Source organism: Colias croceus, chromosome 21 (assembly GCF_905220415.1).
Source record: "Colias croceus chromosome 21, ilColCroc2.1".
In the NCBI taxonomy this organism is placed as follows: Eukaryota; Metazoa; Arthropoda; class Insecta; order Lepidoptera; family Pieridae; genus Colias; species Colias croceus.
This window is the reverse complement of record NC_059557.1, coordinates 2,278,456-2,293,450: the sequence shown is the minus strand read 5'-3', so window position 1 is coordinate 2,293,450 and position 14,995 is coordinate 2,278,456. Positions and strand designations below refer to the sequence as shown.

General features: G+C 34.6%; 2 protein-coding genes across 2 annotated transcripts; one reads left to right on the top strand and one right to left on the bottom strand.

Moving 5' to 3' along the window:
• Positions 1–3: 3 nt before the first annotated feature.
• LOC123701378 (ecto-NOX disulfide-thiol exchanger 2-like) lies at positions 4–8,333 on the bottom strand. The gene is made up of 9 exons (XM_045648819.1): positions 7,865–8,333; positions 7,475–7,678; positions 6,522–7,012; positions 6,084–6,227; positions 5,323–5,506; positions 2,839–2,945; positions 1,278–1,382; positions 903–1,037; positions 4–561 (listed from the first exon to the last, which is right to left on the bottom strand). Exons 1-9 carry the CDS (start codon positions 8,148–8,150, stop codon positions 196–198), a joined length of 2,022 nt encoding a protein of 673 aa, XP_045504775.1. The 5' UTR covers positions 8,151–8,333; the 3' UTR covers positions 4–195.
• Positions 8,334–11,770: 3,437 nt separating this feature from the next.
• On the top strand, positions 11,771–12,985 carry LOC123701544. The gene has a single exon (XM_045649047.1). The coding sequence runs from the start codon at positions 11,771–11,773 to the stop codon at positions 12,983–12,985; it is 1,215 nt and encodes a 404-aa protein (XP_045505003.1).
• Positions 12,986–14,995: the final 2,010 nt, after the last annotated feature.

Here is a 14,995-nt window from a genome sequence, read left to right as displayed (position 1 = left end):
ACATTTATTAAAAATTATTTATTGTATCATAAAGATGTTATAATTTAAACCTTACAATCTAATATACATACAAATTCGCAAAAATACTTTCAAAATTTTCACCGAAATTTTTGCATATCATCTTCAAGAGAGTCTTCATTACATTGATACGTCATAATATTCTTATCTCAAATACTCATTCCACTTGCAAAGTACCTAAGATTCACTTTTAATCACGTCGAACGTGACGAAACCCCACCTATGCTCTATAGACGCCCCAACTCCTGACGTCTTACACAAAAATACATCACTATACTTCTGCAATATATTCAATACTGTGCCCTGCGTGACATTTGGAGTCATAGACCTGACATAGGAGACCAGATAATCCAAGGAAGCTCCCAGTGGATGGACCATGAGGAATGCAGTCAAAATGCTGATGAGTTTGGCTTCAGAAGGTGGAACTGCTGGTCCGGTGGTGATCACTTTGTTATCATCAGGTGTTGGAGGAGGTGGCATTGGTTTGATGATCGCTGATGGCTGGGCTGGCTCACGATGTGGTATCGGTAATGGAGGGTAGACCTAAAAAATATAATTTTTAAAGAGATCCAATAACTATTTCAATGTATTTTGCGTGATTGTTTGTTTACTTTTTGATACAAAATATAATTCAAAGAAATATAGCTTTTTTATAAAAACTATTTTTCTTATTCTAGTTCAAGATAAAATGATATTGAAACAAATGTATTTTTTTTTTTTGATAAAAAAAAAACAACTTGAACAAGGACAAAATAATATCATTCAATGAAAACTAACATAATATATACATACAATATTCAATGTACAAAACATATCAATCACAGAAGAATAATTATTTATATGTATTGACTAATGAACATAACATACACATATTATAAAATTACCTGTTTATTCTGCAAGGCCTGCTGCGCGATGAAGTGCGCCTTGAACTTCTCAAATTTCCTCTCCGCCTCGTCTTTAGCCAGATACGCTTCGTTTTTGTAACCTTCCAGTTCGTACGTCAGATTCTCATTCTCTTTCTATAAAAAATAAATTGTATAAAATTTTAATGAATAATAAAGGCCTGTTAATAAAAAATTAACCAAAAAGGCAATTTTTTTAAAGCAAAAAATTAGATTTTTTTACAAGAAGGCCTTTTTATGAGAATTATTGTTATGCATGTGACAAAAGTAAATAAAGTTTTAACAAATGATTATTATCCTTTGAGAATTTATCTAAAGTCTCCATAAAAACATTAAATAAACATAAAAATTACTCACCTTCAACTCCTCAAACTTTTCAGCGGAAACCATGTTCCTGCCGACTCTTTCCGAGTCATCCTCTTCGAATGTAGAATTAAACTCTTCTTTTATGTTTTCCAGTTCCTAAAAAAAGTATCGAGTCAGTTTTGCATTTTGGTTCGAAAAATTTTTTTTGTTGAATAAACAAATAAAACTAAATTAATTTTCTCATTCGATGTCACAGAGCAAAGATACAACCAATTAACAATTGAATACAAACAACACATTTAAATGATTTAATGTTAGCGAAACTTTAAACCTAAGATATATTGTAATATTAAAGTACATTATTAAAGAAACTGTAATCCTTCCCATTTCATACTCACTAATGTAATATTTTGACAATATTTTTGTGAAAGTAAGACCAGACATTTTACATCGAACATTGTAAAATTATTCTTTGAAAAAAAAAACATAATACCAGCATTGAGTTAATATGTATTAATATGTATTAACTCAATGAATACCAGTAATGATCGAAATTAGACATTTAAATTGTGAAGATTCTCATCTATTTCATTGCATGTAATACGATGAAACTTTAATTAAATAAATGCAGCATTGTAATGTGAGAACAAGGATATATTATCGTGTTTCATCCATAAATATACTCTACTATACTATACTCTTCAATACTTGGAAGATAACAGATATTGGCGTATTAAAAAGTCGTTTATTTTACAATATTTTATGAAAGTGTTTATTGTAAATCGTCGAGTTCTCGTCGTCGTAGATAAGATGACCTCTGACGAAACAGCAGCCACTGAAGATATCTCGAAGCAACAGCAAACAGCAAAAAGACGCTCGTAGCCACCAAACATTAAACACTTCGTCTAGTCTTACTTTCATTCGCACAATGTATTATAATAATCTTATTACGTCCTATAGATTATTTATCAGACAGATTACAGCCTTAATACTCACTGATAAAGTCGAAATTTCTTTGAAATCTTTCTCTGTTTACTGCCCGTCGCCTAATTTACTTACAAGACCAGACTGCTCGTATGATCTAAAAGGAAACGATACTTCCAAATTTTCCCTGGTCTTCTGCCGCTTAGCACCGATTTCCCAATTGTCAAGAAACATTTCTTGCAAGTTAAAACGATTAAATGATCATCACATTCTGTTAAAATTACTTTTAGGCGCTATATATTCGCTATATATTCTCTATTTCCTGATAATTGAGCAATCGATCCTATACCTTCTTTCTTGCTTTATCCAACCTCCAACCTCACTATACACATAAAACGTCGACCTCTTGAAGATAACAGCTTTTTTCTCTTTGCTTTTCCATCTTCCCTATTTCCTGATAATTGAGCAATCGATCCTATACCTTCTTCCTTGCTTTATCCAACCTCCAACATCTCCATCTGTACCCTAAAGAAAAAATGAAAGTGCTGGACCACCATCATAAGCATCATTAATTCTTGGCCTTCTTGCTTTGGAATCAGCCACTCTTACTCCTCCTACTCTTCCTTCCTAAAAACTTTACTTACCTCGATAAATAAAAGTCAATACTGTGACATTATTTCATAAATACCTCTGTCATTTTGAGCCACATCTCGATGTTCCTGCGCTGTTGCTTCGTGAAGTGATCGGAGACGCGTTGGTGTTTTGCCGCTGAGAGAATTTTCGCAACCTGCTCGACTGGTGTTAAAACTGTTTGTTAGCAACTATAAAATAAGATTTAAAAAATACCAGCTTTGCCATATTGTATAACTGTAGTAGCGTGGAACAAACATGCTGGAAACATTGCCCAAGTTCTTTCCGGTTAAACATATTTTTTTAAAATCGGTTAAGCCGTTTTGTAGTTAAGTTGTGTAACTAATACGATTTTCTTTCATAAATAATGTAATATTTTGCTCGCTTTATGACTTACTAGACAAAACATTATTATAGGGACTTGGTTAGCATTCTGTTGTTTTCTGTTAAATAATCGAAGGAACCCTTGATAGTTGAAATGACGCAAATCTTCAGAGTACCTGTAGGCCCTAATTTGAAAGTTGAAGAATCAAATATATATCGCAACATAACATATTTAGCTACCACCTTTACAGGAGTTATCGCAGCCGCTCGAAGGAAATGTCTACCTTTTTGAAATAATATTGATGTGATGGCTTAAAATTAATACTGTGTTGCTTTCATTCTTCTTTCTTCTTTTTTGCATCGCTTAAGGTCTTATTACAATATTGTAACCAACTAACCAGAAAAAAAACAATTTTAACTCGTTACAATATTATAATAAGTATTGTACATATGTACATCCCTTTATCAAATAAAACAGCACAGTACCTAATGGAACTACACAATTTTTCATTTATAATTTCTACGTTTTTCTTATGTATAGTTTTCTTCGATCATTAATAAGATACTGTATGCTGGTAAACTGGAAGCGCTGCGTCCGCCATCTCAGGATCCCTTAGAATTTAGATTCTTAAAATAACAATATACTTACCTTAATTTATATAATAATTTCTTACTGTGAAGCCTATTGTGAGTGTTAATATTTTTATTTATTTATATTTAAATATAACCCACAGTGTTATATTTCAATTTTATCATGAAAAATATAATTAATATAGTTCAATATGGTCCAATGTTCGATGACAAAAGTAGGAGAATCATAGTCATACCACAATAACAAAATTTTAATTTTTTTCTTCATTTAATAAAATCAATTGAAAAACAAAAATTCAATATTATTTAAATAATAATCATTTAATGAACAAAATTAAATGGTAGTTTATGATTCTTCCACTGGTTTTGTTACTTACTAGTTCCAACTATACAGTATCCTAATACAGTTACTTACTTTATTTTAGATTTCCCCTCAATCTTACCAGAAAGTGACATATTTTTCATCAAGTCTTTACTTTGCACACAATTCCTATTTCACATCTTAAAAATTCCGGGTCTCCTACACCTTACAGTAGAAATACCTTTAATACTTACATTTGACGTTTATGAAGCGTAGTCCTATATGTTCTGGTTGCGAATGAAGCTAATCCCTTTTTCATGTGCCATTCCTTTACAGGTCAGTGGAGAATCAACATTTTGAAACCAGCAGTGTTGTCTTTTAGTTTCAGCATTTGTTCGACGAAGGTTCACATTTACAGTCGGTTTCACCAATGTCCCTGATAGCCTATTTTCTTACATATAAGTTTTCCCAGAAGTTGCAAAACTGGCCATAAATGTCTTAATTCATAGTTATTACTTACAATACTTAATATGGAGCACTTGGTATGCTTGCCTCGATGTTTACAATCTTCCAATTGAACATAAAGTCGACGCCACACGCAGCACAAAGAAACTAAAAAGATCTTGTTCACGTTCTTCCTCCTTTTTATTCAAGACTTACCTTAATTATTTCAAAATAAAACTCCATCACCACATTTGATCATGTCAGCTGTATACGTGCATACAAAATTATTTCCCTGACTGTGTAATAATAAACAGGTCACCTAAATGCAGTAGTTGTAAAATCTCTTCTTCAGAAACATCTCTATAAGTAGATAGAAAACATAAAATCGCTGAGAATATTCCTAAAAACGTATTCTTTAACCTGTCTTGTGATCAAGTTTCTTAACTCTACTATCTGTATAAGTCCTTACCGCGGCATTTGCTTTTACTGGACCATCTTAATCTCCTATCACAGGATTCTTTCCTCCTCCACACTTGTATACAATTAATTAATAACTCAGCCCCCGGAATCACAGATACAATAGAAAATCTATTGTGTCGTGGTCGGATCGGGCCACTCGGGAGATACAATAGAAAATCTATTGTGTCGTGGTCGGATCGGGCCACTCGGGGCTCAATGGGCTATTACGTTAGTAAGTAAGAAAACAACATAGAACATTGAACTCTCGCTATTAAAACTCACTATAGGCTACCCTATTACTACTAACAGCTTTCCTCCATTGTCCTTTCTCCTATCTCCAACTGCAGTAAAAGTCCGCCATTTTGTTTTTTTCAACTTTTTTATATCAGCGCCATCTAGTATCGGAATTATAAAACTACTCACATTGATGGATGATATGGAGGAATTTCTCTTTCAGAGTTGTTTTCATGTTTTGTAGCTCGTCGTCCAGTTGCATTTTTTCATTGAACAATCTTCTTATTTGATTGTTACTGGTTTGTATCAGGGAATAGAACGAGTTGGCGTTCTTCTTGTTGCATTCGCCGCGTTCCAACCATGTTGCTAGTGTCTAAAAGATTATAGATAATATAGTAAATCTTAAAATTGAATCAATTGAAGCAATTTTTTACAGTAAAAAAAAAAGGGAAAGATTATAATTTAATAATACAGTGGCTGTTTGACCAGCTCATATCAGTTATCAAAATTAAATTATTTATGACATAATTGTATAATCATAATATAAATATAATCATAATTGTAAATAATAATTGTAACATCTTTTCTTCCGTAAAAATAATATATTTCTAGTGGGAACGTAGGATGCCTTCCCCACTAGAAATAAATTATTAACCGACTTCAAAAAAGGAGGAGGTTATCAATTCGGCCGGTATGTTTTTTTTTATGTATGTACACCGATTACTCCGAGGTTTCTGAACCGATTTACGTGAATCTTTTTTTGTTCGATGCGGGATAGTGTCGAATTGGTCCCATAAAAATTTTATTCGGATAGGCCCAGTAGTTTTTATTTTATGAGCATTTTTGTCTGTAGGTATTTGTAAATGTTGCAAGTGCAAGTTTGAAGTCGGTTGTTTTTAACGCAGTTATCACTTGTTTTTAAGCTAATAACAATACAACAAACTACTCACAGGTGCAGCCTTAGCAAATTCTTCCTCGCTCTTGATTTTCTCAGTAATCTCGTTAAATGTGGTTGGTGTGAACGGCTCCACCTTTGGCGGGGTCTGCTCGCGGTGACGCTGCCGTCTCTCATATTCGTTCTGATCGTCGCGGTTCTACAAATATTTAATAATGTATTATAATAATTATAATACAGATTGGTGATTTTATTTGAGAAATAATAAAATCGTTTCTTGCCACTTATGTTGTAACAAGTCAATTTTGAATTGATACTTACAATTGTTGTGAAACTTACAATGTAAACGAAATAAGATATGACAGCTAAATTTCAAGAATTTGAAATTAATTTTTCTATGTGAGTTTACTAAATATAATAGAAATCAATCAATCAATTGAAGTGACACATTGGACTTACTGGTTACTGAATAATTAATAGTTCTCAAACTTACCAAAGCATAATCAACAAACATAGTAGTAGCTTCATTCTCTCCCTGCTCGTGGGTTTTCATTCTATAACCGGACAAGAAGAACGACTGTTCCACACTCTCTGGCCTCTCAAACCGCACGTAGAACACCCCACGCCTCGGCGTCTTCACATCCTCAATATTACCAAAGCGTTGGAATATCTCGCTGATTGCATCAGATTTGACGCCATTCTGGAGACCACCCACGAAGATAGTGCGACAGCCTTTCGGCTTCTCCCGTCTTTGCGGAGTAGTTACACCAGGAATCGGCGGTAGTAGAACCGCGTTATTAATGTATATCGGCTGGTTGGGCATCGGCATCATGCTCTGTTGACTCATCATCATCATGTTGGGATCCATCATGTTCTGCATCATGCCTCCCATCATATTCATTTGGGGCATCATGCCGGGCATTCCACCGTCCATCGGCTGTTGTACCATCATGTTGTTCATCATTTGCGGGTATTGCATCATGCCTGCAAATTCTTTCAATAAGTAATTTTTTCTTGTTTGATTTGTTTACACTTAAAAATTATGTATATTGTGCATATTTTCCTTCAAAATCTACTGGATTCATAAAACAAAATTATCAAGAATATTATAATATTACCAACACTATCTATAACTTTAGCAAATTTTCAATAAGTTACCAATAAAAAAATTGCTTTATCTATTAAGGGTTAAAAACTAAGTAGTAAGTAGTCAGCCGGAATCACAGACACAATAGAAAATCTATTGTGTCGTGGTCAGATCGAGCGGCTCGGGGCTCAATGGGTTAAGTATTATTAAACATGTAAGTTTATGAAAGCAACATAATTAAAATATTATTATGAAATTTGTAGCATTAATTAGATTATAACAGATAACATCAATATGTGTTCAAAATAAATATGTGTTAATAAAGTTAAAAAAACGCAGTATTTACAAAAAACATTTACCTGGCATCATCATACTATTATTCCCCATTGCCATTTGCTGTGAAGCATTCATCTGAGTGTTGTTCTCTTTACTGCTATCCCACTTTGAACGTCGATCACGGTCCCGTCTGCCTCTATCGCTCCTATCTCTATCGCTACGATCATTCCTGTCTCGTCTGTCATTTCTATCATACCTGTCCCTAGATCGTGAACGGCCTCTTCTGTCTGTATAAAAAAAAAAACAGTGTTTAATGCAATTGTAGTATTAGAATGATGAAAACAGAGAATGGTTACTGTTAAATAGTGTCATTTTTTCCTGTTAAAAACTTATTGTAATTATATGTAAACATAACAGTATAATTTTAGTGCTTTTCTTATTTAGTTAATAACTTAACTTGCATATAAACTTACTTGTCAGGTGATCTCTATCACGTCTTGACCTCTCGCCTTGTCGCGAGTGGCTTTGTGTGCTCGTAACATCATTTTTCTGTTGATCAATTTCTGTGACTTCATTTAGGTTTTCTATCTCCATATCTGGCTGTACTGGGCCTATTAACGGCATCGGTGGCGGGTTCATAGGAGGGACGTTCATTTCAGGCATCATGTGCATAGGCTGGAGCATGTTGCCCATATTATTCATAGGCCCAGGCGGCATACCCATAGCTTGCATTGCAAATTGATCGTTACCCCAGTTCATTGTGAAACTAAAAATAGCTTTAAGGAATCTGTTTTGATATAATCGATCAAATGAGTGAGAAAATTTTGTTTTTACGTGCAGCTATAAAGTATTTAAAGATTTTTACGTGATATTTGAAAATGTAATAAAATAAATAGGTAGGTAGGTACGCCACAGAGCAAGTAATATAGGTAAGGTACGCCACAAGCCTGAAGCCACAACAAAGAGTACTATAATAAATAATAATACGCGGCAGAGCCACAACCAGCCACAACTATCAAAACCAATACGCAAATCACCAAGTGACAACTGACAAGTGACAAGTTAAGTCACAACCACAGAGCAAGTAAAACATAGTTCCATGCATAGCACAGTGAAAATATTGCCATGCAATTTTTATTACGCGTACTTACCAGTGCAAACTTAGCACCCCATCTATGGAATTTTGGGTCGAAAATGACCTTGATCGTTAGGTCCCCGTTAGGTCCTTTAAGGTCCCACAATTTTTTCGTTAGGTCCCCTTTAGTTTTTTTTTAAATAATTTTTTAAATTTTAGGTATAAAAAAATGCAACTTTAGCACCCCATCCATAGAATTTTGGGTCAAAAATGACCTTAATCGATAGGTCTCCGTTAGGTCCTATAAGGTCCCACAATTTTTTCGTTAGGTCCCCTTTAGTTTTTTTTTAAATATTTTTTTTTTAATTTTAGGTATAAAAAAGTTACACTTTAGCACCCCATCCATAGCAAAATTGGCGAATTTTATCAAAATCGTATTCTTTACCGTTAGGTCCGTAGAGGCCCATCATTGAAATTGTTAAATTATTTATGTTATTAAAATCTATATATTAAATAAAAGAAAGTCGTGTTAGTTACTCCACTTATAACTCAAGAACGGCTGAACCGATTTAGCTGAAAATTGGCAGGGAGGTAGTTTAGAGCCAGGAGAAGGATATATGATACTAAATATGTACCACGGGCGAAAACGGGGCGGACCACTAGTTATAAAATAATTGAAACCTGCGCATGCGCCTTAGAGCATTAAGGCATGCGCACATCATACATAAACAATGCGAAATTTAAATTGGTATCGTTTCATTTATTAAATTTAAATCAATAAATAAATCTTGTGTCTATACTAGTCACGTCTGGTTCGAAAGATGAAACTGGCTTTTTATTTCGAAAAATTATTTGGCAACACTTGACAGAGTTGTTGATGTATCAAACCTTGTCAAAGTGATTTTTTTTTCTGCGATTTTAGCTTAGGATTTTAGTGATTTCTAAAAAAAAAATTTAAAAAAAAATATTTTTGAAAACTGAGTTGAAAACATGACTAAAACTTTAAACTATGATTAATAAATTTAAAATGAAACAATTTGAAAGAGATGTAGTTTTCAAGGAAAAACAAGAGTGTTTACGAGAAATATCTCAATGCATTGTTAAGTGTGACTTGATATTTTGATGCTTTTCATCTTGATTGCATTGCACATTATTAAAAGTAGGTATGATTTGTTTAATATTATTATTATTATTTTGCATGGATGATACCAGTAATCCAGTTAAAAACTATTCAAGCAACAATATAAAATTGAACGATCTGTCCGTTCAAAATGTTTAAAGACACAAAATCAGTATCTCGACGAGATTTATTCTAGGACCAAACGGTTATTCATGTTGAAGAGCAGTACAAAAAAAAAACAAGATGGAATAACTGCAGACATGGAAGAGTTAATGATGTCAGAGATAATGATAGTGATTCTTATTCTTTATTCGCGGCTGAACGCGGCTTTTAGATTTAATATGATTATATTGATTAAACAAAATTTAATTGTATTTTATTATGTTTTTTCTTACTTTCACTAGCTGTTCTTTTTTTATCTGTATCAGATAACTGTACCAGATTACATATATATAATATCATATAGATGAAGATGTTGTTAATCTCTCAAAAAAACAAAGCTCGTAATAATAAATTAAAGTATCAAAACTTTATTTCCAACTATAACCTAAGTTACCATATGATGATTTTTTGAATTTGCCGCCTTTTCATTCGTTAGCCGGACTCTATCACTATCACTACATAGTATAAAACAAAGTCGCTTTCTCTGTCCCTATGTCACTTTGACCTTTGTACGCTTAAATCTTTGAAACTACGCAACGGATTTTGATGCGGTTTTTTTAATAGATAGAGTGATTCAAGAGGAAGGTTTATATGTATAATAACATCCATTAAATAGTGGAGAAGTACTGTTATTTTTGAGGTTTCTAATGTGATGTCGTAAAAAATTACATGTTTTCCGCTTACATTGCAAACGCAGGCTGAACCCTACGAGTTTTATCAAAATAATGTACTAAGTATTATGTAAAACCTACTTTTCAACCTAGAATTAAAATAACTATTAGTGTATTAAGTAGTGTCAATCTATGGTGTATATATTAATAAATAAGCACTCTCAGAACAATAGATTTATTTAATTAATGAAACGATACCATTTTAAATTTCGCGCTGTTTATGTATGATGTGCGCATGCCTTAATGCTCTAAGGCGCATGCGCAGGTTTTTATTATTTTATAATTTTAATAAAATAAATAATTCAACAATTTAAATGATGAGCCTATACGGACCTAACGGTAAAGAATACGATTTTGATAAAATTTGCCAATTTTGCTATGGATGGGGTGCTAAAGTGTAACTTTTTTATACCTAAAATTAAAAAAAAAAATTATTAAAAAAAAACTAAAGGGGACCTAACGAAAAAATTGTTGGACCTTATAGGACCTAACGGAGACCTATCGATTAAGGTCATTTTTGACCCAAAATTCTATGGATGGGGTGCTAAAGTTGCATTTTTTTATACCTAAAATTTAAAAAATTATTTAAAAAAAAACTAAAGGGGACCTAACGAAAAAATTGTGGGACCTTAAAGGACCTAACGGGGACCTAACGATCAAGGTCATTTTCGACCCAAAATTCCATAGATGGGGTGCTAAGTTTGCACTGGTCGCGTACTTTGACTTTAGAAATGTCAAGTGTGAATAAATTCCTCTTTTAATAGATCAGGTCATACGATCTAAATCCTGATATCAACGCGAACGTAAAAAATAATAAAAATCGTATTGAAAACTTGGAAAAAACCAAGGTATTTACTAAATCTACACTGTGCAATGCACAGGTGCAATGTGTCTGTACTCTGTACTGTCAAGGTGCTGTCAAGTGTCAACGTGTCAAGTGTCAACTTTCATTAAAAACTTCAATATTTTGACTGATTAGTGATTACTCCCTTCTTACTTCTTGCCCGGTTCGATGCTTGTTTGTGGTAGTGAACGCACGTGTTATTGAAAATTTTTTCATTTTAGTTTTCTATTTGGCGTATATTTCATTCAAGCTACGATTTTTCTTTGTTTTTGTTGGTGGTGGTTGTAGTGTATCGTATTTAGTGGTAAGTAAACTAGTCTAAGTATGGATATCCCTCCGGATCCGCCGGATCCTCCTGATCCTAACGATTCTTCCCAAAATGTGCAGGCTCGCCTTCCTCAGAAAAGGCATTTGGATGATAATATATCAAACCTTACAAAATTAAAAAAAACTTCCGTGGATAATAATCCCATAGCGACATCTATCCAGACAGTTTATACTCACCCTATGTTATCTGAAAGTGAAAGAAGGTATTCTGAAGCAGACACGGGCCCATTCCTTGTCCACATAAGTAAAAATGAAACTGATCCTGCTTCTGGTTCAACTTTGAGATCTGTAAAGGTAGGCCAACTTTTAGTTACTAATGGTATTAAGAATATTAAACGTGATGGCATTAAAAAGATAGGTAGGAATCGAGTTTCTGTTGAATTCTCTAATGCTGATGACGCCAACAAGTTTTGCCATAATCCAGTTTTGAGTAATAACAATCTTACTGCCTCCATTCCAACTTATAATTTTTCTCGCATGGGAATAGTCAGAGGAGTTCCTACTGACATTTCCATGCAAGAATGTGTAGAAGCTCTGGAGATTCCCCAAGGTTTTGGAATCGTTTTAAAGGCCAGAAGGCTCAACCGGAAAAAAAAAACAGACGAAACCACTGAATGGATTCCGACGACTACTGTTGTTCTTACTTTACAAGGACAAAAATTACCCGACAGAGTTTTCCTTTATAAATCCTCTCTAATCATTGAGACATACCAACTTCCAACTATACAATGCCGGAAGTGCTGCAGGTTCGGGCATATTAAATCTCAATGCCGAGCAAAACCTCGCTGCTTCCGCTGCACCAAGGAACATGAGGGCATTGATTGTAATGTCTCTGAGTCCTCCGCTACATGCATCAGTTGTTCAGGTTCTCATCTAGCTACTGACCCAGTTTGTCCTGAATACTCAAGACAAAAAAATATAAAACATATTATGTCTGAGGAAAGCATTTCCTATTCCGAAGCTTCCCTACGTTTCCCCATGTCCCGCAAATCCTTTGCTGATGCAACCCGTCAAATCCCTTCCTCTCCAATTACGTACTCTTCTCAAAATCCGTCCTCTCCCCCTACCTCCTCCTCTTATAAGAAAACCGTTTTCTTTATGCCTCGCCCCAGAGCTCCTCTTGGAAAAGGCTATGATAAAGCAACCCATAATGACATTGTTCGAGATCCCCAACTAGAATCGCAAAATGGGTGTGCCTTATCAGGCACTACTCCAATTACCAGATCTCAAAGAGAGAGCAACGTCCTCATCTCCTGCCTGACATTCTTTTATGACATCATTAAAACATGTAGTGATGTCGACTTACCGCACAACGTGAAGGAAATGTTATTCAAAATTCTTGACACTATTAGATTAAATAATGGCTCCGAAGAGCTTGATACAATGGAATGCTAGAAGCGTAAGACCAAAGAAACATTCAATCATAAGCCTTATTAACGAATATGACCCTGTGATATTTGCCATATCTGAGTCGTGGTTAGTTCCTAAGACTCGTTTTACCATCCCTAATTATGTGTGCCTGCGCAATGACAGAGCCGACGGTTATGCCGGTGCTGCTCTGATCATTAAAAGATCTCTCCCTTTCTCCCAAATCCCTATTCCCAATCATAGTGAGGATATCAATGCTGTTGCAGCAAAAATTTTTGATTTTACTGTTTTATCTATATATATCTCGAAACCTTGTTCCTCTTTAATCCCCGATTTGTACTATATATTGTCCTCTCTTCCCCGTCCTATTTTAATTTTGGGGGATTTTAATGCCCATCACACCTCATGGGGCTCCCATAAATCCGACCTATTTGCTGTATCTCTATTAGAAATGTTTGATGATCTCAACTTATGCATTTTAAACAATGGCTCCCCTACTCATATTGTTTTACCTAACCAAAATCCTAAAAGTGTTGTTGATTTGTCCTTGTCTTCTCCCTCCTTATCTCTGTCCTGTAATTGGTCCACTCTCCCTGATTCCCATGGGAGTGATCATTTCCCTATCCTCCTCTCCTTTGACCATAACATCCCCGAAGCCCATTATGTTCCTTCTCTAAAATTTCACCTGTCTAAAGCTAATTGGTCTAATTATTCATACTCATTAGAGAATAAAATTAATCTTATTCCCCCTATTTCATTTAATAATGTATTGCTTGTTTATTCCCAGTTTGAATCCTCCATCCTTTCATCTGCCAATGCTAATATCCCTCAGAAAAAACCATCTCATTATAAACCCGCTACTCCTTGGTGGGATCAGGAATGTACAGATATTGTTCGCCAAAGATCTGATGCGGAAAAAGTATACATTTCTAGTATGACACCAGAAAATTTCCTGAACTTTAAAAAGATTTCAGCTAATGCGAAAAGAATTCTTAATTCCAAAAAGCGTTCCGGATGGCTCAATTTTTGCGAATCCCTCTCCCCTAAAACCCCTCCTTCTCTAGTCTGGAGACAAATTAAAAAGTTTAGAAAGTCATATTCCTCAATTTCCTTAACCTCTAACAATAATTCCGTTTGGCTAGATGAGTTCATAAATAAATTAGCTCCTTCCACCGTCCCTGCCTCTGACCTATTTCCCTCTTCACCTTCCTTCCTTCCTCCTACAAATAACCTTGATTCACCTTTTTCCATGGATGAGCTCTTATGTGCCCTTGATGGACTCAAAGATTCATCTCCTGGTATTGATGATATTCCCTACTCATTTTTAGTACAATCAACAGAAAAGACTAAGGTATTCTTTCTTAATTTAGTAAATTATTTCCTCTCCACCGGCTTCATTCCTCCTTCCTGGAAAACCCAAATTGTAATCCCTATCCTTAAACCAAACAAGAACCCATCAGATCCAAACAGTTACCGCCCAATCGCCCTTTCCTCCACTTTATGTAAAATAACAGAAATTTTATTAAAAAATCGGCTAGAATGGTTTGTTGAAAATAACAATATCCTTGCTAAATCTCAATTTGGGTTCCGCAAGGGCTTTAGCACTTTAGATAGTATTGCTATCCTCACTACTGACATCCAAATTTCCTTTAAAAAAAAGCAATTCCTTGCTGGAGTCTTTCTGGATATTGAAGGTGCTTATGACAACGTTATTCTTCCAATACTCAGGCAAAAACTGCATCAGCTGAGTATCCCCGAGAGGTTAACAAGGTTCATTTGCAATCTCCTTATGGGCAGATCAATCCAAGTGAGAGTTGATGGATCTTTAAGTTCTCCTAGATCCATCTGGAAAGGTCTCCCGCAAGGATCTGTGTTAAGTCCCCTTTTATATAGCTTGTACACCTATGATTTGGAGTCATCTGTCAATAGTTTTTGCAACATCTTACAATATGCCGATGACATTGCGTTATATTGCAGTTCATCTTCTATATCTGAAATAGAATGTAATCTAAATAGTGCGCTTTACTACCTACATGA